This window comes from Halichondria panicea, chromosome 4, assembly GCF_963675165.1.
Source record: "Halichondria panicea chromosome 4, odHalPani1.1, whole genome shotgun sequence".
Classification (NCBI taxonomy): domain Eukaryota; kingdom Metazoa; phylum Porifera; class Demospongiae; order Suberitida; family Halichondriidae; genus Halichondria; species Halichondria panicea.
The window spans coordinates 2402358-2424144 of record NC_087380.1 but is presented as its reverse complement, the minus strand read 5'-3'; the positions used below and the strand labels follow the sequence as shown (position 1 = coordinate 2424144).

The 21787-nt window shown below is 40.0% G+C and overlaps 3 protein-coding genes and 3 long non-coding RNA genes across 8 annotated transcripts; 4 read left to right on the top strand and 2 right to left on the bottom strand.

Moving 5' to 3' along the window:
* Positions 1–175: 175 nt before the first annotated feature.
* LOC135335199 (uncharacterized) lies at positions 176–2561 on the top strand. Its single transcript, XM_064530618.1, has 4 exons — positions 176–215; positions 380–526; positions 1041–1888; positions 1999–2561. The coding sequence occupies exons 1-4, from the start codon at positions 193–195 to the stop codon at positions 2559–2561; spliced, it is 1581 nt and encodes a 526-aa protein (XP_064386688.1). The 5' UTR covers positions 176–192.
* A 4081-nt stretch (positions 2562–6642) lies between these two features.
* LOC135335156 (uncharacterized) lies at positions 6643–7923 on the bottom strand. Its single transcript, XR_010394461.1, has 3 exons — positions 7440–7923; positions 7301–7370; positions 6643–7193 (listed from the first exon to the last, which is right to left on the bottom strand). It is a non-coding gene; the product is annotated as an uncharacterized LOC135335156 (long non-coding RNA).
* A 125-nt stretch (positions 7924–8048) lies between these two features.
* LOC135335102 (uncharacterized) lies at positions 8049–10577 on the top strand. The gene is made up of 4 exons (XM_064530520.1): positions 8049–8458; positions 8615–8764; positions 8837–9702; positions 9844–10577. The coding sequence occupies exons 1-4, from the start codon at positions 8436–8438 to the stop codon at positions 10476–10478; spliced, it is 1674 nt and encodes a 557-aa protein (XP_064386590.1). The 5' UTR covers positions 8049–8435; the 3' UTR covers positions 10479–10577.
* A 1057-nt stretch (positions 10578–11634) lies between these two features.
* On the bottom strand, positions 11635–20278 carry LOC135335198 (proprotein convertase subtilisin/kexin type 6-like). The gene is made up of 11 exons (XM_064530617.1): positions 19985–20278; positions 18784–18909; positions 18498–18590; positions 18229–18340; positions 18088–18125; positions 17415–17583; positions 16974–17149; positions 16502–16714; positions 14246–14346; positions 12255–12482; positions 11635–12199 (listed from the first exon to the last, which is right to left on the bottom strand). The coding sequence occupies exons 1-11, from the start codon at positions 20138–20140 to the stop codon at positions 11635–11637; spliced, it is 1977 nt and encodes a 658-aa protein (XP_064386687.1). The 5' UTR covers positions 20141–20278.
* On the top strand, positions 12705–14051 carry LOC135335141 (uncharacterized). Its single transcript, XR_010394442.1, has 3 exons — positions 12705–13354; positions 13402–13566; positions 13630–14051. It is a non-coding gene; the product is annotated as an uncharacterized LOC135335141 (long non-coding RNA).
* On the top strand, positions 14913–16146 carry LOC135335137 (uncharacterized). 3 transcript variants are annotated; one of them, XR_010394438.1, is made up of 5 exons: positions 14913–15500; positions 15554–15605; positions 15659–15704; positions 15789–15888; positions 15932–16146. It is a non-coding gene; the product is annotated as an uncharacterized LOC135335137 (long non-coding RNA). The 3 variants fall into 3 exon arrangements; XR_010394437.1 differs by having other exon boundaries at positions 14917–15500; positions 15789–15871; XR_010394436.1 differs by having other exon boundaries at positions 14927–15500; positions 15789–16146.
* Positions 20279–21787: the final 1509 nt, after the last annotated feature.

The window sequence follows — 21787 nt, the reverse complement described above, 5'->3', positions numbered from 1 at the left end:
CAAGTCATATAATATAGTGCAAAAGGGAGTTCAAGAACCCAATTGGCCAACTTTGATCAGTACATTTGTAACATGATAATCTATGGTATTATCCGAGGGCGACAATGTTTAGTATAAAGGCCCAGTGCAGAATTGCAGAGCTCCAAGCAACTTCAGCCAATGCAAAGCCATTAAATTGAGAAAGCAGCCAACATGGGGAATACAAACTCAAGCATGTAAGTATAATAGAGTCTGCAGTAAAGGTTCATAACTAGATGCTGGTGCCATCTTCAGCAGAGCCAACGATTGCATGCATGGTTCAAGTTGCATGCACATAACATTTTACTTCGATTGTTAGATGAATATTTGTATCATTATTATCTTTTTGACATTATTGTAGGAACACGCCATTATTTTTAGTGGAGCAAAAGGTGGAAAAACCTATGTCAAACTTTGTGGACAAATTAATCGAGTTCGGAGAAGACAAAGTGAAGGAAGCACTGGATGATGTGACGTCAGAACCTAAACCAAACCCACCACTTCCAAGGTAATTATTGATTAGCTCAATCCAGGGGCGGATCCAGCAGGTAGCAGAGGGTGCTCAAGCATCCCCCTGATCTTGGACAAATTAAGTATATTTGTGTCTCACTCATTGGTTGATGGAAGTCACTTAGACTTGGTACTAGCTAGCTGAGTAGCTGTAGACCTATCTAATACAGTAGTATCTTTAAAAGCTGTGATAAAAGCAGCACTGCAGTGCAGACTAGGCTCGACAAGAATAGAGTGCAGTACAACACTTGCAAAATTATCTATGTCTTTTAGAAATAATTTTATGTCTATATAAGGGAGGCAACTCTTTATTGGGGCGAACGTAATATTATTGACACCGCATCTACCGGAAATGACGTCAAAAGGGGCGTAATCCCGGATTTTTGCGTGCTACTGTGCACGTTTATTTGAAGGAGACTCTTGCAGCACCTACCTATCACTTTTTCTAGATCCGCCACTGCAATCGTCAATATAATTTATGGCTCTAATTAACTCACTCTATTTTTGTGCAGCAAACCAAAGCAAATTCTGAAAAACTACGAGAGCTGGGAGTTACATGAGCTTGGTCTTGGCCGTGGTGTCAATGGTACTGAGCCACGACCATGGGTCAACAAGGTGTCTTTCCAAGTCAGAGAAGCTAAAATGAGTGAAGAAAACTTGAACTTGATCGGTACTAACGAAGGGGGAATGCTCCGCGACTATGTGGAGGAGGTGACAAGCATTAAAGATCAAAGTGCGAAGATGGACCTGAGTATCACTGTGCCTAAAACTCCTGTGAGTGTGGGCGTGGGTGCTGATCTGTCTCGGACCTGGACAAACACGCAGAAAGCTATCGGAAGACGAGTTCTCAATGCTACCATTGCATTCCAGCAACTGTTTGACGAATCCGATGATAAACTGGCTCGGTACGTACTGGAGTGCTCAGATATCAAGAGAGATGGGAAATGGATTGACGCTCTAGCAGAAATGAGTGACCTCGATTGTACGAAATGTTTTGAGCGATTCCTGGGAAGGTACAACATCACCCACTACGTTAGTGCAATCACACTAGGTGCTAGTATGTTTATTGTCGAGACTGAATCCCATTATCAACAAACCGTCAGTTCCCATGGCAAGCTGGAGTACGAACCTATTGCGAGTCTTGAAGCTTCAGCTACTTTCAGCAAAAAGCTCAAATACAGCTCTAAGGATATCAGGTACATTGGGAAGTTTTCTAAACAAGACATGAGCACTGTAGACAAAGAAGCAGTAATCAATGTTCAGCTCCAACCGATTACAACTCTGATTCAAAATGAACGCCTCAGGAAAAATTTGGAGGAAGCTCTGAAACTGTACGTACAGAAGCAAAAACAAAAAACAGGTGATAAAGCGAATGCAGTAAGCTATAACACTGTGATAATACATAATCATAATGTAATGCCAGTAATAAATGTAAAATTGTGTACCTGATATAATTATTTTCGTCCACAGTTGGACCATACTATATCTCCTGCAACGATGCAAAAATCTACTTGAGAGCTGAGGAGACCGATGGACATGCTCATGTGTACGGAGTGAAAGACAAGGAGAGAGCATCAAAGTTCTACATAATTCTCACTGATGATGGGGAACATGCACACGAGTTCTACATTGGCTGGAAATCACATGATACAGATGGTACAATGCGGTACCTCTGTGCACCTGTGTCGGTCTCTGGTTCCAATGCTGGACCTCTCTGCCTTGAAAGTAAAGGAAAGAAGCTCCACAGTCTCTTCTCAATCAACAACCAACTCACAAAGCCTTTCTTTAGGCTGAGAGGTGATGAAAATGTCAATCCAAAAGCCTGGTTTGAAGGACAAGACTCATATTTGATTCGTTGCACAAGGAGAAGGTTTCGCGTGGATGGCTTCCTGGCAGTTCGGAGTGAGACTGAAGCTGGGGGCGACATGTATCGGACGATCACTAAGCGAGATGCGTCTGGCCATGACAATGAGGATGTCCACATGGCATTTAGAATTCATCAGACAATTCAAGAAAATGAGGAAACGTTTTAGTGACACATCATTTGTAGTCATCGCTCTATTTTGTAGCTAACTCTTGTTTTACTAACAAGCAATATAAACTGAGAAACTTGTTTATCAATTTTATTAACTGTAATTTTTGTTGCAAACAATCTAGATTTAAACCTGTGTTGTATCATACTTTAGTAATTAAATTATGTATTCTGTGTTTTTGCTATTGTGTTAGAAAGCTCTGCACAATATGCTCTAGGTGCTCCCTGTGAGAACAAAACTACAATTTATTATATAATTATAGTGCCTATAATAATTGAATGGAGTATAAGATGTATATTTTTGCTGATCATGTGACCTCAGCCAATGAAATTCATCAAATACATTTACGTGCAAGTAGATCTAAGGGCTGATTTAAATTTCCAATTTAAGTACCGTATAGCGGGACAGGTATATTTTGAGGATATAAATGTTCATGGCTATCCCGGATTAGGTATGAACTGCGAACATTTATAACCAAATTTAATATTGTATGCATGCATGCTACAAAAAGGCGCCTTTTCACAAAAATTAAATTCGTCAAAACTTTTTTAAAGTCATTTCCGCAAAAATTTACACCCTCGAAATATACCCGCTTTTTACGATATTAGCTAGAACATTGTTGCCGGCAGCCATTAGATTGTATGTCAAAACCAAGACTGAGGAGATTATGTTATGAAAGGTCATAAATTATGTAGCCTCGATTCCAGGCCAAGTTTTCGCTTATAACGTTATAAAAGCGAAAACTCGGCCTGGGATCGAGGCTAATAATTATGTAGTAGATATATAGTAGAGTCCAAGAACCCAATTGGTTTTATACTTGACCGTAATTAACATGAACCCTCTATTATCTATATGCTCTGTTGACCGTACCCTCGCGAAAATAAGCCCATCCCCAGAGGAGGTACGACATCTGCGTGTCTTATAAAGACCCACATTCTTTATTATATCCGGTGTCATAAAATGTTGGGCCCCCCATGTTTACACCCCCCAGGGCCTAGAATGTTAACAGTTTAGGCCCCCCAGGGGGTCCATTCTGTTAAAATTCTAGGCCCCCTCTTTTCTGCTATCCTTTTCTGCACGATAGAACAAAGATGAACGAAGTCAAAGAGATATAATATTATGGTAAAGGTTATGTTAGCTCTATTAGTTGACAAAGCATCAAAGAGACATGCAATGCAAAGACTCTGTATAAAAAGTACTAGCAAAAATGTTAGCTATCATGGAATTCAAAGTGAAGGAAGATTTACCTTCAAAGTTACTCATGTTGTGCATAGCTATCGCCATAAAATTATTTGCAAGTTCATGCTAGCTTCGCCATTCCAACTTTCCCAGTAGGACAAAACATGGTAGCGTTATCCCCCGAACGGCTGGCTGCCAAAGAAGGCAAAATTTTGTGAATTCATAATAATTATAAAGCACACGATTTTCAGTGCAAAGACAACAATTCATATCTTCTTCCATATGTTTTCCTAGATCGATGTAAATTGTTGTGGAGATGCTCCAGTATATATAGCATCACTATCTCAGCTCTCAATATATGGAATCATAGAGAGAAGAGAGAAACTCTTTATCTATGGTGGAATCACAGTACATGCATGCAGGGCAGTAAGAACCAGGGGGGCTGGGGGGGCAGAGCCCCCCTGGTTTTCAGACAGTAAAATGGGGTGGGGCAGTGGGGCTCCTCTGCATGCAGAGTCCAGCAGATCACAGTACTGATATAAATTATATTTAGTGCCTTTTAATCTAACCACATTGGTTAAATGCATGTGGTTTGTTGCAACAACACTGTACAGTAACTAAAGTAAGTTAATCCTGAAATTTATATAGCTAGAAGATCTAGAGCTCACTATGGCACAATATTCATTCTTTTTTCTCTTCAGTACCTCAGCCTGCCCATAATGAAGAACTTAAGTATATAGGACCTTCTTCTTACGAAGCTCGATGAATCCCCAGCATCTATTCTTACTTTATATACACAAGTTGCTAACTGATTCGCAGTTGCTCGTGACTTTGATTCCACGTCAATAAACTATTTTGCTATAGCTCTCACATGCAGATTATTTCATTTATGTATCTTTCTCCTGTTTATCTCTGAGAACATACAAAATGTAAAAAGTTCGCCTCCGGCGGGATGGGAGAGTGGAATTTCCCCCTCCCGGACCCACCCCCTGTGTCGCAAGGAGAGGGTCTATTCCTTTTTTCTGCCCCCCCCCCACCTAAAAAATCTTCTTATGGCCCTGGCATGCAATAAGTGCACAAGCAAGTGAGCCCTGCCCACTTGTTAGACTGATCAGCTAGTTTCTCTTATGTAAAGCTCATTGTTTGAAGATTCTAGTAGTCCAGGCTTGAAGCTTTATGGAGTAACCCAGCTGCTCAGATAGCAGCAACTGGCTGATAGGTTTTGCCCCCTCTTCCAAAAAATCCTGGCTACGCTCCTGCTTCAAAGCATATCTGCATACACAAACAGTCGACATGTTCAACATTCACCTAGTAAATTGAGCAAGGTGTAACTTCTCACAAGAATGCATTCAGGTCATAGAAATAAGACATTACGATGAACCTATTCCTATGCTTGCATGGCCTATAACTAAAAATTGTGCAATTAGAACCTCTTCACCTCTCTGCATATGCGCATAGAGGTACAAATAAACATATAAATCAATTAGCGTAGATCTAGTTGATACTTGAAAGCAGCAACACACGTTTTTAAATCAGCAACATTGTGGCTTATTACAATCACTAATGGAATACTTTGGAACACTAGCACTATATACTTCTTTAAACTCTGGTTCTAGGGAGAAAGAGCATATAAAAACTCATCAAAGTGTTATAGAATCGTCTTGAAACTCAAACTTGGACAAATTCACAACTAATGTGGTTCCAAATGATGAACACTAGCAGTTGCTAGAGCTGTGATTTACTTTGTTTGCTTATCTAAGTCTCTTTAGATGCTTTAGAAGCTAAATCTCTAATTAGCGGTCACCACTAACTCGGAAGTAAAGCCACCTGGAAGGAACGCAATTTCGAAGTGAAGCCGATTGGAGATTCTGTATTCATGATAGATTTGTGATATATACAGATCTATGATTTACTGTTTGCAGTCTGTAGAAGTGATATTGAGTTTGCAATGCACTGCGCATGCGCAGAACTAGCCTCGAGACCAGGCGATTTTAATCGGCCTGGTCTCGAGGCTAGCGCAGAACACGATGCCATGTGTTTATTATCAGTTTACCTCTGACGGCAGTTCTCGCTTCAACAATTTATAAATGCATAGACTACAGAATCTCTATTCTATTGACTTATTAGAATTTTCCATCTGTCAACTTGCTTTTTTCTAGACTCGCCAGCCAGCCCTTCCTCGGCCTTACCCTGAGGAAGGGCCTAGGGCTGCGAGGGGTCGGACACTTTGGATTATGGTGTACAAGATCTGAAAGATCTAAGATTTAGTGGGATTTACCCAGATTTAGTAAGATTTACTGCAGATTTGCCCAGATTTACCTAGATTTTGGAGATTTGCTCGAGATTTAGCAAGATTTGCAGAGATTTACTCGAGATTTAGTGCTGTAAATCTAGCTAACTTGTAGTATAGTCTATACAAGGTTTACATAGCAAGTATAATAGACAACATACAGTCAAGCATAATCACTATAACATTATTTTCACAAAAAACAGATACATCTATAGCTATAATAATTATTATACATACTTCAGTGCACGATGCATCGTTTGCAATACCACAACTCGGGAATTTTAGTTCACTTCAAGGCATTTTCTGTGAAACCAACCCCCAAGTGGGCAACTTGTCCCATCACAAGCTATCATTTTGGTTTCATCATCTGGACAGCGACAATAGCAATTAGATATCAATGTTAATAATAATATGCTTTGAAGCCCCTCTCTTCCTCCTCTCAGGTCCCACTGGAAATGGTTTAATCTTTTCATCTTCAATGCAGTGAAGAAAATGGTTTCTCACAGAAGGTTGTATGAATGTGACGCCACTTGGATCCTTCCTAAATGCCAGGTGTGTGGCATAGGCTATTGAAAACAACCCACAATCTGATGCCCCCCCCCCCCCCCCCCCACTGCTTTGGCATTTGTGGAACACACAGTCTAATGAAATGTTTACTTGAATTTAGCAACTTTGCAAGTAGAATTTTGGTGGTCAAACTAATCTCTGTATGAGAGTACAATGAGTCATATAGGAAGACATCAGTGTCTTGCAGTTGTCCCACTCCTATCGTGGAGACTGTGGCCCAATGATTTCTATTAGTAATGTGTACAACTTGGAGAGAATCTGGAGGTAGAGGAAAACAAAAGGTTTCAGAGATAGTGTGTACTCATTGTTACCAGAAAAATGTTGGTTAATAAATTTCTCAATTATGTCAATTGAATTCCCAGGCTTGTCACACTGAGATCCATTGATGCAACCACTTCAACAACATCGAATCCAGCAGCAAGCATACACTTTACTAGCCTCGATCCCAGGCCGAGTTTTCGCTTTTATAACGGTTAGGCGAACAACTAGGCTAACACTTTACAACATACGGTGGAAGTTATCATGCATGAGAGCGAGAAAATCTTTGTCGCTGAGTGAAGCTGGGTCCGGGTGAATATCACATGTAGCCATCTTTCCTATAGATGATTGCCCCGATTATACATGTCATGTGGCTTTACACTACAACCTATTATTGGCAGCTACAATGACAGACTATATATGCAATGAGTATGATAAGACTTACTGCAGAGCCTATAGATATTAAGATAATATCAGTAGCAATAGACCTGTCAGTCGGAATTCCACAATAGACACTGTGAAATGATGAAATGTATAATAATTATTATAAACAGTGCTACATGGCTCTAAAAGCAATGGCTCACCTTGATTCAGTCACTCAGTACAGTCTTTGTATAGCGAATATAATTATAAAGTGATGCACAATACATAGATACAATAGTATCTATGCATAATGTAATAGATAGTGCATGCAGATAGTGCATGCACCTCGAATGGAGAAGGTTCATAGGTCAGATAAAGATTTAGATTTACCCAAGATTTAAGAGATTTACCAAAGATTTAGGCGAAGGGTGTACAAGATTTAAAGGAGTGTCGGACCCCTCGCTAGGGCTGGCTGGCGAGTCTATTTTCTTCCAGGTATAGGTGGCTTTACTTTCGAGTTAGTAGTGACCTCTGACCTCCTGTAAAGCCTTCTAAAGAGACCTTAGATAGTAAATTACAGCAATAAAGTAAATCACAGCTCTATGGCAAACTGCTAGCAACTATTATTCATCCTACAACACGGCTAATAACTTCATTCAATCGGCTTCACTTCCAAGCCGCAGTTACTATTTACTTCCAACTGGCCTGACTTCCGAGTTATGGTGACCTCTGACCTTCATAACTTAGGAAGTAATTGGGTTTCAGTCATTGTCGCATGTGATCCCGTTTCTACACGCAATTGAACTTTGACCTAAGGAATGTGAGTCTAAAAACTTCCTTCAACACACGGATGTCGTTCCTCTGCTTTAGGACACGCGGATGTCGTACACCTCCTCTGATATGTATATAAAATCAAAGGGAGTTCAAGAACCCAATTGGCCAACTTTGACCCAGAGGAGGTACGACATCCGCGCCGCGTGTCTACACCTATTATATTGAACTTTGACCTAAGGAAGTAAGGAATGTGTGTCTAAAACACTTGCTTTGACACGCGGATGTCGTATCTCTCCTCTTTGACCAGTACATTTGTAACCTGATAATCTATGGTATTATCCGAGGGCGACAATGTCTAGTATAAAGGCCCAGTGCAGAATTGCAGTAGCTCCATACAACAGTTGAACTTCAGCCAATGCAAAGCCATTGAGAAAGCAGCCAACATGGGGAATAGAAACTCAAGCATGTAAGTGTATAGAGTCTGCAGTAGAGGATGTTGGTGCCATTTTCAGTAGAACTAACAATTGCATGGACTATTTTTCAAGTTGCATGCACATAACATTTTACTTGGATTGTTAAGCTATTTAATATATGAATAATTTTATTATTTTTTGACATTTAGAAACACGCCATCATTTTTAATGGCGCAAAAGGTGGAAAAACCTATGTCGAACTTTGTGGACAAATTAATCGAATTCGGAGAAGACAAAGTGAAGGAAGCACTGGATCATATGACGTCAGAAGCTGAAGTACCAAACCCACCAGTTACAAGGTATAATTATTGATTAGCTCAATCGTCAATATATTTTTACGGCTCTAATTAACTCACTCTATTTTTGTGCAGCAAACCAATTAAGCAAATTCTGAAGAACTATAAGAGCTGGGAGTTACATGAGCTTGGTCTTGGCCGTGGTGTCAATGGTACTGAGCCACGACCATGGGTCAACAAGGTGTCTTTCCAAGTCAGAGAAGCTAAAATGAGCGAAGATGACTTGAGCGAAGGAGACTCGAACTTGATCGGTACTAACGAAGGGGGAATGCTCCGCGACTATGTGGAGGAGGTGACAAGCATTAAAGATCAAAGTGCGAAGATGGACCTGAGTATCACTGTGCTTAAAACTCCTGTTAGTGTGGGCGTGGGTGCTGATCTGTCTCGGACCTGGACAAACACGCAGAAAGCTATCGGAAGACGAGTTCTCAATACTACCATTGCATTCCAGCAACTGTTTGACGAATCCGATGATAAACTGGCTCGGTACGTACTGGAGTGCTCAGATATCAAGAGAGATGAGAAATGGATTGACGCTCTAGCAGAAATGAGTGACCACGATTGTACGAAATGTTTTGAGCGATTCCTGGGAAGGTACAACATCACCCACTACGTTAGTGCAATCACACTAGGTGCTAGTATGTTCGTTGTCGAGACTGAATCCCATTATCAACGAACCATCAGTTCCCATGGCAAGCTGGAGTACGAACCTATTGCGAGTCTTGAAGCTTCAGCTACTTTCAGCAAAAAGCTCAAACGCAGCTCCAAGGATATCAGGTACATTGGGAAGTTTTCTAAACAAGACATGAGCACTGTAGAAAAGGAAGCAGTAATCAGTGTTCAGCTCCAACCGATTACAACTCTGATTCAAAATGAACGCCTCAGGAAAAATTTGGAGGAAGTTCTGAAACTGTACATACAGAAGCAAAAGCAAAAAACAGGTGAGAAAGCAAATCAAATACAGTAGCATAAGTTATAGCTATAACACTTTGATGATACATAATTATAATGTAATGCCAATAATAAATGTAATGCATGGTTGTAAAAAATTGTGTACCTGATATAATTATTGTCATCCACAGTTGGACCATACTATATCTCCTGCAACGATGCAAAAATCTACCTGAGAGGTGAGGAGACCAATGGACATGCTCATGTGTACGGAGTAAAAGACAAGGAGAGAGCATCAAAGTTCTACATCATTCTCACTGATGATGGGGAACATGCACACGAGTTCTACATTGGCTGGAAATCAGATGATACAGATGGTACAATGCGGTACCTCTGTGCACCTGTGTCGGTCTCTGGTTCCAACGCTGGACCTCTCTGCCTTGAAAGTCAAGGAAAGAAGCTCAACAGTCTCTTCTCAATCAACAACCAACTCACAAAGCCTTTCTTTAGGCTGAGAAGTGATGAAAATGTCAATCCAAAAGACTGGTTTAATGGACAAGACTCATATTTGATTCGTTGCACAAGGAGAATGTTTCGCGTGGATGGTTTCCTGGCAGTTCGGAGTGAGACTGAAACTGGGGGCAACACATATCGGACGATCACTAAGCGAGATGCATCTGGCCATGACAATGAGGATATCCACATGGCATTTCGAATTCATCAGACAATTCAAGAAGATGAAAGTGTGAGCAGACCAGACAGTGCTGGTAGCTCAATTTCAAGGAGAGAGAGTGATGAAGTTACCCAGCAACTTCTTAATAATTAATAATTATTTTTTTTGTTCACCAATTTTAGTAATTTTTGTTGCTAACAATCAAATCTATAATACCTGTGTACTTGTCGTATCATTTTTTAGATGAAAGTGTATTACCGTATATATATAGTTTGTATTCAAAATTGTCCAGGTATATAATTGGACCATATATAATTATAGAGCACATGAAAATTGCCCAGAAAAGTGTCCAGGGTAATTAGAAGTGTCCGATAGATATATAATTATGTGTTCTTTCGCTATTGTGGTATTAAAAAGCTTTGCTATAGGTGCTCCCATGAACAAAACTACAGTGCATGCCTTTAATAATTATTAAACTTACGGTTTTGAATAGAGTATGAGACGTATATTTTTCTGATCATGTGACCTCAGCCAATGAAATGCATTTTATGTGCAGGCAGATCTAAGAGCTAAGGTTGCTGGTTTAAATTTCTGCTAAATCATTGTTGCCCAGCAGTCATTACGTACTGTATGTTAAAACTGGAGACCATGTTATGGAATGTATCAACAAGGTTGTATAATGATGTACAATTAGCGCAACAGGTGAGTCCAAGAAACTAATTGGCCTGCATGACTGCTATTTTTTGACCAGTATAGACTATAATTATACATTTGTAATTAACATGAATGTTATCGGCCATTATTTAAAGGCGACAATGTCTAGTAGCGATTATATAATGTTCAGGTTCAAATATATGTTTTTAAAACAAAGTAAGTGTTGCAGATCTAGTTAAATTGTTACTGTCATGTTAAACATTCTTTGTGCAGGAAACTAATTCCTGACAAATTAGCTAACTACTTAATTATTCTGACAACAGTTCTGCTAATATAAACACAGTCTACATGGATGCTAAAAAATTACAGTTGACGTAATAGGCTACAATGTTCATATAATACTGGAATGTCCAAACTTGCTACACAAAACCCAACAATAGAGAGAGGAGTCCCATGAAGATAGTCAGCAAGGTGAATGAACTGAGGACAACAGCTGCATCTGCTGTTGTTGAGGCGTGTGTGCTTGACGGTTCAACTGTTGTTGAGGCCTGTGTGCTTGACGATGCAGCTGTTGTCGAGGCCTGTGTGCTTGACGGTGCAGCTGTTGTTGAGGCCGAGGCGTGTATGTTGTCATCGTAGCAATAGTTGTTTCGTTCTATAAATTCTGAGGGCAAGAATCGATACACTCCCGTGTCATAGCATTACGTAGATTGGCACAAGCATCGCAATACTGAGCCCCCGACGCTGCACAGCCTTTGTTGGGGTCACAGCTCTCGTGGCACTGAGTAGGGATTCGACTGACAGCTTCGGGCGTGTTGTCAGTACCGTAAAATGTTATACCATGGATGGTCACTTCAACAGTAGCATGTTCAAAGTTGTTTCTATTTAGTACAGTTATTTTCCATACTCCATTCGAGTTCTCCCCCCAGAAATGAACGGATGAAAACCGAAAATTAGAGTAAGTATCCGATGTAACATCGAAAAGTCGATATGGCAGAATGATTGAGCTGGTTCCAGAGGGAGAAGTGAGCTCCACTTGAATATTGCCTCGATATGCGCCATTGTCTAATGACTCTGTTGTGTCATAATAATCGTAGTAATAATAGTATTCGACATCGGGGAAGGAGAGAGTGAGTTCCACAACAACATGCTCGAGAAAACCGATGTCCGATGAGTACATTTGTGAAACAACCAACGGATCGTTAGGTCCAGGCACCAATCTAGAATTACCGGTAAGAATGAAACGATTAATTTGAGAGTATACATTATAGTTACCCTATGCTAGTTGAAGGTACAGTAGTGTGAATCTGTTGTTCGGGCACGCTGATCCAGTTCCGGGCACGAGTAACTAATGCCTCTGCATCTAGAGCACCAAATCCAAACTTGTGACTGACCCTCAGCGATGGAGTGGCACCATTTGTAAACCAGTCCCCGTTGACTAGGATGTCACGATTGGAGGTGTATGCAATTAGATACTGCACATCCCGCCAGGTCAGGTCATCACTGCATGGGGTACGGAGCAATGATGCATGGGTTGTTATACACTATTCCACTATTCAATTGCTCCAGCCTAGCTACAGTGTATTAACTAAACCAGTGCCACAAGCCCATATACATGTAGCCTCGATCCCAGGCCGATCCGTCTCTAATTGAACGCTAGGTCGCCTCCTCGGCCTGGTATTGATTGTATCTGGGCGTGTATCTGGGAGTGCTTTTATTGGCTCCACCTCGCTCAGGTATTCGCTAAAAAAGAGCGAATTCCTGAGCGACTTAACACTAATGGTGTATGTATGAGCACCTACTCCGTAAAAGTAATTGTAATCTCATGAATAGCTCCGTAAAGCTAGCTAGCTACTACTATGGCAATTTCAACGTCTTTTGATATCCAAGAAGCATTAGCATATGCACTGTCTTGTATGAAGCAAGAAGGACTGATCCTCAAGGAACAGCAGGTCCGTGCTCTCAAGCTCCTGTCAGAAGGAAGGGACGTTTTTGTGTGGTTCCCAACTGGGTATGGCAAGTCTCTGTGCTATCAATTGCTACCCTTCTTGATGGACTACAAGCTTGGTAGGACTAAGGGTCCTCTTGTCGCCAGAAGTGTAGTTCTTGTCATCTCTCCCCTTGTGTCTCTCATGATTGACCAGGAGTCTGAACACTAGAGGTGTTTCTGCTGCCATCCTCAGTAGTAATAAGGGAATCGACAGAAGTCTTGTTGCCACTAACAAAGATGTGTCGGATGGAAAGTACCGTCTGCTGTTCACTGCCCCAGAGGCTGTTGTTGAAGACTATCGTTGGAGGATGCTATTACTAGAGCCTCCACTCAATTCCTCTTTAGTGGCAATAGCTGTGGACGAAGCACACTGTGTTTACAAGTGGTAAGTTATTAATAACTCCCGTTGTGATTATTATGTATGTTCTGTAGGAGCTCTGACTTTCGTCCTGCCTATGCACACCTAGGTGAGCTTAGAGCATTTGCCCCTCCTGGTGCTCCAATGTTGGCTGCAAACTGGATAGTTTCTGACCTACCCTCTAGCTCCACAGCGATTGCAGATGATGTCGAGGCACTGGCATTATGTGGACCATTAATGTGAGCTAAAAAAATAATTTTATTTACAACACTATCACATTAAAAATTTCCTACTTTGTGCAGGAGTAAAAGCAAGCCTTTTTCCTCGAACCCCGATGGTACTCCTCTTTGCTGATGGACGCGAGCTCACAGTGAAAGGAGATGCGTCGGAACCACTCGTGTCCTTAGTCCTTTTCTTAGGGGCTGATCTTACTGGACTACTAGGGAACTGCTCTTTGGACACTTGTTTCTGGTAGCTACGTCTGGCCAGGAGCCTGAACACCTCTATGGACTCTATCTTCTTGATACAAGAAAGACAGACAATCTTTGACAGGCCATCTGAATCACTAACAGGCAGATCCAATGCAAGACTGAGCCTCCCTGGAATATCTTCTTTGAGAGCCTTACTGCTGAACAAATGTTTATATCTTCTGTTTTGTATGGCATCAGTGCTGCAACATAACCTACAAAGAACAAACTTAGAAGCCATCATTAATTTTATTCAATTTTTATTTGACCACATGGACTAATAATAATAACGAAGTCACGCCCAGATACAATCAATACCAGGCCGAGGAGGTGACCTAGCGTTCAATTAGAGACAGATCGGCCTGGGATCGAGGCTAATACATGCAGTACCGATACTAATTTTGGTACAAATCTAACAACTATATAATTTATAGTGCTCAGATTCTCTTACTTTGCTTCAAGCATGAGTGCAACTATTCCAGAAGCCAGGGGTACTGCAGCACTAGTACCATCAAAGTCCTTGATACAAGTATCCTCAGCACTTGTAGTTGTCTATGGAAGCAAGAAGGGATTCATTAACACGTACATACAGCAAACACATTAGTAATTTAAAAAATATCAAAGGTCAACTTGAACAAGATCGAAACAACTGCATGTTACAAGTAATTACACGCACCAAATTTATGAATTTCAACAACAATACATTGTGCTAGTTTGTTAGAGCATAAAATCATGCACTTGACAATAATTATGTTTCTCATAATTATGTTAACGCTTAAACTAAAGCTATATAGATGCAATCCGGCATTTATTACAAACAGCACACTATAATTATATACATTTAGCAATTGAGCTTGTATACTTATATGCAACCTTTATAATCACTTTATACATAATTATACATACCAAATGTAGCTCTTCACTAGTGCTATCAACTGAACAGATGCCATGGCCATCTTCACATGCACTAAAGAACTACGTATCAGAGGTCATTAACAACATTTAATCCAGAGCTCAATCAAACAGCTCATGCATGCATGCACTTATTATATATATACGTGTACATTCAGCACTGCACTGCAAAAAATTTTGTTTGAAACTACATTGCATAGTCGTTTTAACACTATTCTTAAACAGTTGAATCAACTTAATATTTAGTAAAATAAAAAGACAACGTTAAAATAATCAGTATATGTGGTTTTAACTTAAAATATTGTAGAATCACACAATGTCTTTTATTTCTACAATAATTTACATAGAATCTATTATTGATATCTTAAATCAAACTAACAAACTCATTTTGATTAAATTATATTTGAAACTCTATCATGCAGCATGTTAGAATACAATATATAAATTTAGATTTAACAATAATAATAATTATTTGTTCTAACACAGGCACACATATAATTATATACAATCAATATTTTTAACAATCCATTTATAATAGCATGAGTGATGTGAAATTATATACAGTCATGAACATTGTAAGGAAATGTACAAGTTTGCATAGAACCATAGATATTAGAGGACCTAGAAACTAAAATGAAATTGTGGGCGTGGCTATGCTAAGTCTAAGATTGCGCATGCTCAGTAGATCTAGAGCTGTGAAACCATGTGCTCCAAGAAAAGAGAAGACGATTACCCTTTCTATATGCTGGACATTTGCTGCTATAAATCTGACTGTGATGATACTTCTGTGAGAGGTGAGGGACAGACATGAAGTGTTCTCAACAGTATAATTATAAGACTTTAATAGGTATGACTGTGACTACACCAAGTGGATGATGATACTTTTAGTTCTGTGAGAGGTGAGGGACAGACATGAAATGTTCTCAACAGTATAATTATAAGGCTTTAATAGGTATGACTGTGACTACACCAAGTGGATGATGATACTTCTGTGAGAGGTGAGGGACAAACATAAAGTGTCTAGTTTTCTGGTGAACACTGTCACTGTCAATATACCTCTAAGCATATACTTTTTCCTACAGAAATTCCTTAAACTGGCAAGCTTGACATGCGAGAACAAACAGACGAATGGATAGAAGTGGCGTTATTGTTGGATATCCTCTCGGTGATTGATAATACACGGTAATAATTAATATCAATAACAATGATGTATTTACTATTATAGGTGGACTCTGCGTGGTCAAGAGTGATCGGTCTGCTATACTTGTGAGTCCAGTATGTTACACCAAGAAGAACTATTCCTTGGGCTAATTAATTTAAAACTGTCCTTCTAATTTAACATTGTATACCATTGTCTCACTCAGTTGTCACGAACGTTTCCTATCACTATTTTTGTATTAACATGTTATTTATTGAATTGAATAATAATTGTTATACCGATTCATTTGTAAATCGTTGTTTTAGGAATTTATTTAGCTATAATGAGTCATAATAAGTATTTTCTTAATGGTTGTTTTAATGTATGGCTTAAGTAGATTTGACAATAAAACACAATAGTTTTAACCTAGCAATAATAATGTTAAAACTACATTTATACATTAATACTTATAAGTATTTTTAAATAGTTGTTATAATTATTACATAAAAGTTGAATTGACGCTTTTTGTACTTCGTTAAAGCTACATTAATAAATGTCACCTCAGTTTCAATTGTTTTGACCATTAAAAAAATTGTTAAATTGATTAATTTTTTTTGTAGTGTGAAGCTAAGCCCTTTCATTACATATTATACATACCACAAGTTTGAATCGACTAGTGCTATCAACAAATGCCACGGCCATCTTCCCAGCACACTGCTCATCGTACGGCGTTTGTTCTCCATTGCTATTAGCAGCTCCTATCCCAATAGTGTAGATACTGCTGCAATAGCCATCAGCAGCACATGAGTCTCCCATCTCTCCACCATTGCCAGCAGCAAACATGAAAATGGTTCCTTTACCCTGACGACCCTGCATGTACAGTATAAAAAAGCATGCATGCTATACTCACTATAATAGTCAACATAATATTATTATTCGCACTAGCATGTACGATTGCATGTATAATCAGTAGCAGAAAGTGAACTTCAGAAGGGGTAATTCAGCGCTACTACCATATAGACAGTAGCTAGTAAAAAACAATTGGTAGAGGCATACTCCGAGTTGGTCTCCTATAACATGCAGTCATAACTGTAGTTTTTCTCTCCATGCACAGTACATCAGAACGTACAGTTCTTGCTGCTGTCTCGAGTACTTGAGAGAGCAGTTCTCCAGGTTGTCCATCAGCTCTACCGTCATCATGTGGTCCCCAACTGTTGCTGTATATCTGAATCTTGTCTGTCATGTGACCGAGTGCACTAGCCTCTGTGATGTCAGTAGAATCTCTTCGTCCTATCAACCGTACGCCTACGGAAATGTGTATACACGGTGTTGATTTACATGGTTCTATATACATATCATGGTACAATGTGTGATTCCATGTAGCCATCCGTATCGTCTGAAAGTGACAGTATAATTATTATACTGAATTTTGTTACAGATGAATTTTGCTGGCATATACAAAGAATTGCAAATGTGACACTACACAGCTTTGTATATAGAGCTTCTTCATTCTTGTCATAGAGTTTCATGCATAATTTATATACATTTCAGCGAGGCTTTCCTGATGTACCTGTGATCTGACTGTTGTAGGCTACTCCCACTCCACAGTGTGAGTTGCTCTTTGCCATGGCGATCTCTCCCGCACAGTTAGTCCCGTGAGACTCCCTATCCCCACGGCTATTGATGATTGGGAAAGGATTGTCGTCATTATCCACCACATCAGTTTGAATGGAGGAGTTCTGGTTATCGAATGAGGTATAATAACAGAAATCTTGTAAATAGTGTTTGAGCCCTTTCTCGATATAGACAAATAGTTAGCTAAGTGATACTAGACAGGCTAGATCTAAATAGAAACAGGTTCTATTCCGCTATATGCAATTGAAATACTGTAGCTAAGCTATAGCAAGCATTCATGCAAATTGACTTCACTATTGCTGTGCCAACAATTCTTAGATAGAGAGCAAAGTGAGTACAAAATGGCTGCAGGAGCACAAAGTACAGTGATGGAGGCCCTGGGTGGGGCTCACATAAACAAAGAGAGGAAATGTTAAACAATAGTGAGGCTAAATACTAGAGTCCAAAAGTACAACTTAACAGCAGCAAATTATGGTTTGAATTGTAGTAAATATTACGTAATAAGGTATAACATGTATGCACCAACAAATAGTATCATTAATATTGGCATGTTGCACAGACCGGATGATCAATGTGTGTACAGGTATATAGTCTAATGCCTTACTTACATAGTTTGCTCTCAGATCAGAGTGAGTGTACTCCACCCCTGCATGGGAATGAACAATTATATGGTATCATGTTTGCATAAACTGTATGGCACAACCATATAGCGTCATGTTTGTTATGATACAGTATCAGGTTAGACATACCGTCATCCACAATGGCTACCACACTGCCACATCCTGTTATCCCCTGTAGCCACGCCCTCTCCACATTCAAGTCCCTGCCGCCAGACGCTGCAGGCAGCTGGCCATTGTTCAACTACAGCAAGAAGTTCATCATGAACATTCATGATCAGTTAATGAAGTAAATTAATGTATTATGGACAATCTACTACTCAGTATACTAGTGTAGTGAATTATGGATATACTGCTGTTCAGCCAGCTATGGAATTGTGACACATGTACAACTATAATACCAGTTGCCATTGAGTGTTCCATTGTGGGTCACTGGGCACAGAGTATCCCTTCTTGACCATCTTCTTCAGCTCTTGCTGCTTCACATATCCAACCTGTACAAATTGTTTATGGGTAATTCTAGCTGTGTATCAGAATGGGTTTATGACAAACTCTACAACGTAATATTCTTGTTGAGGAATGTGTTAATTGACATTACCGTCAATAGCGTTATCCTCCCATGTAGCAGAACAATACCCACAGCAACTACTGTTGTGCTAAGAACTGAGCTATACCCACACCACTCACGTTGCTCTCACTCTCCAGAGTCTGACTGAGATGGTAGACTGGCAGACCACTGAGGCTTCTCTTCCCAAGTAAAGTGTGCTCAGGCATCACAAAGTGGTACACGTCCTTGAGGAGATCTGGGCTCACCTATACAGCCAAAAGTAGTTTAAAGTCTATAGCTGCAAAATCTGTACAATGAATAGCTATAGACCACCACACACTCAAGGTGTCTATATCATTTAGGCATTAGTCCTCTAGATTTATAGCTACGCTGCATGTGTACTTGTAGACCCACCCTATCTCTATTTGTAACTGAACTGACACAGTAACGAGCTACACTCTACTACACGTTCCTACCCGTGTCGGGAGTACGGCACCTGCATATCATACACTGTTACAAAAACCCACTATATACACAACTCCCTACGCCTGCACTTAGTGTGTAATGGTATTCAACGCATCAAGTCAAAATCGAGCCAACCAAGACTACCGTTCACCCCACTCATCCTCTGACTCACTTACAACCCCTAGAAGAGTTCGACAACGTGATGATATGGGCAGCAGCTTGTGTAGCCTCGAATCCAGGCCGATTAAAGTACGTATTTTAATCGGCCTGGTCTCGAGGCTATACAGCTTGCGTGGCTTTCTTCGGTTTCCTGAGGTCAGCTGAGTTTTGCTCCTCGGCTCTCGCCTTAGCAGACATTGGATCGATCGATGGTCCAGTGATGTCTTTCAGGCTAAAGATCCCGAGACAAAACTTTGCTGACATCACAAAATCGCTAGTTACCATTACGAACACTAGAGGACATGAGGTCTAGAAAACAATACATATATAAATAATATGTTGTTGCGGGAAAATAAATACTACTGTCACCCCTTTTTCATTTTTTTTGTTTAGGGAAGAAAGTTTTCTCTTCCCTCCAAAACAATTTGGGTCTTAAGAGTGGGATAACCTTTAGAAAGCGTACATACCCATCAATCAATCTGCTTGGGTCATAACTAAGGGTAAAACTGCATTTCGTATGATTTCTCAGGGTTAACAACATCCGGGGATCAAAAGCTCCCGAAAGAGGCCTACGCTAACTGCACAGCCCTTGCATGGTTGGCATATTACAAAGTAGCATCACTAAGGCATACAATTTAGCAGTATAATATATTACAGCATAATTATACGTAGATCTATCTATGATTATACTGAACCTGTTAATATAAATGAGCTCACCATGCCTAAGTTGGTAAAGCCATGTTTTGCAGCAAGCTGGTCAGCAGCTTCTGCTCCTCCCTCCACTGCCACTGCCCAGCTGTTGGTGTAGGCCCTGGCTTCACCTCCAGAGAGTGTGGCTGTTAGCACCAACATCAGAAACACTGCTTGCAACATGTCACCAGATTTTTGTACTCTGGTTTTTCAATAATTAAATCTAGACCAGGAATACAAGAGAGTATTGTGAGACGTACCAAAAGGAGTTCTTCAGCTATTCTTTGTGCAATTAATAGCACTATCTCTCTATAGTAGTATTTTTCCAATTGAAGTTGTATGCTTGTGTTAATTGACAGATCGAGATATACCACCAATATTTGTTTAAGTACAGAATTTAATTGGACAACACATTTTAATTGAACATACAAACATGCATACTTAAGTGGGTGTGAATAATTTATACTGGTATCTGTTGCCACAAAAGTAACTGTTTTTGTAGACAGGTGTATTTCAAAATAAGATATGCCAGACGTAGCCAATTAGTGTGAATTGCAATGGTGTCTCACGAAGATCGATTCAACCTAAAGCACCACCCACCACCTTATTACCCAGGATGAAGATCCATTAGCACCACCCACCACCCTATTAACTTGCATTGCGAATCCCAATGCAATCGGGTAGGAAGTAAGTTGATCAAGGCGTAGTTTATCTAATCGATTATCCGGCCTGAGAAAACTTTGTCACAAGAAAATAATACTTAATAGCCATAATTTTATTGCTAACAATCTTAAGTAGATCTCTATACCTGTGTCGTTAGTAATGAACGATGTTCTTTCGCTATATTGAAGCTCTGCACAATAGGCTTTATATTAAGTATAAGATGTCAGAGGAGGTACGACAGGCGCGGTGCAGCTCAAGCAATTAGCCTTTGATTGAAATAATTATCCGCCCACGTCGTATGTTTTTGCTGAGGCTAATTACTTGAGCTGCACCGCGCCTGTCGGACCTCCTCTGATAAGATGTATATTATTGCTGATCATGTGACCCTCAGCCAATCAAATGCATTTACGTGCAGGCAGATCTAAGGGCTGGGGTTGCTGATTTAAATTTCCGATTTAGGTATCAACTAGAACATTGTTGCCAGCACTCAATAATTTATGTCAAAACTAAGAGGAGGTCTAGTATAAAGGCCTAGTGTAGAATTGCAGAGCTCCATGCAACTTCAGCCAATGCAAAGCCATTGAGAAAGCAGCCAACATGGGGAATAGAAACTGTATAGTGTAGAGAGTCTGCAGTAGACTAGATGTTGGTGCCATTTTCAGTAGAACTAACAATTGCATGGACTACTTTTCAAGTTGCATGCACATAACATTTTACTTGGATTGTTAGCTATGAATAGTTTTTATTTGTATATATAATTATTATTTTTTGACATTTAGAAACACGCCATCATTTTCAGTGGCGCAAAAGGTGGAAAAACCTATGTCGAACTTTGTGGACAAATTAATCGAGTTCGGAGAAGACAAAGTGAAGGAAGCACTGGATGATGTGACGTCAGAAGCTGAAGTACCAAACCCACCAGTTACAAGGTTTAATTATTGATTAGCTCAATCGTCAATATAATGTATGGCTCTAATTAACTAACTCTATTTTTGTGCAGCAAACCAATTAAGCAAATTCTGAAGAACTATAAGAGCTGGGAGTTACATGAGCTTGGTCTTGGCCGTGGTGTCAATGGTACTGAGCCACGACCATGGGTTAACAAGGTGTCTTTCCAAGTCAGAGAAGCTAAAATGAGCGAAGATGACTTGAGCGAAGGAGACTCGA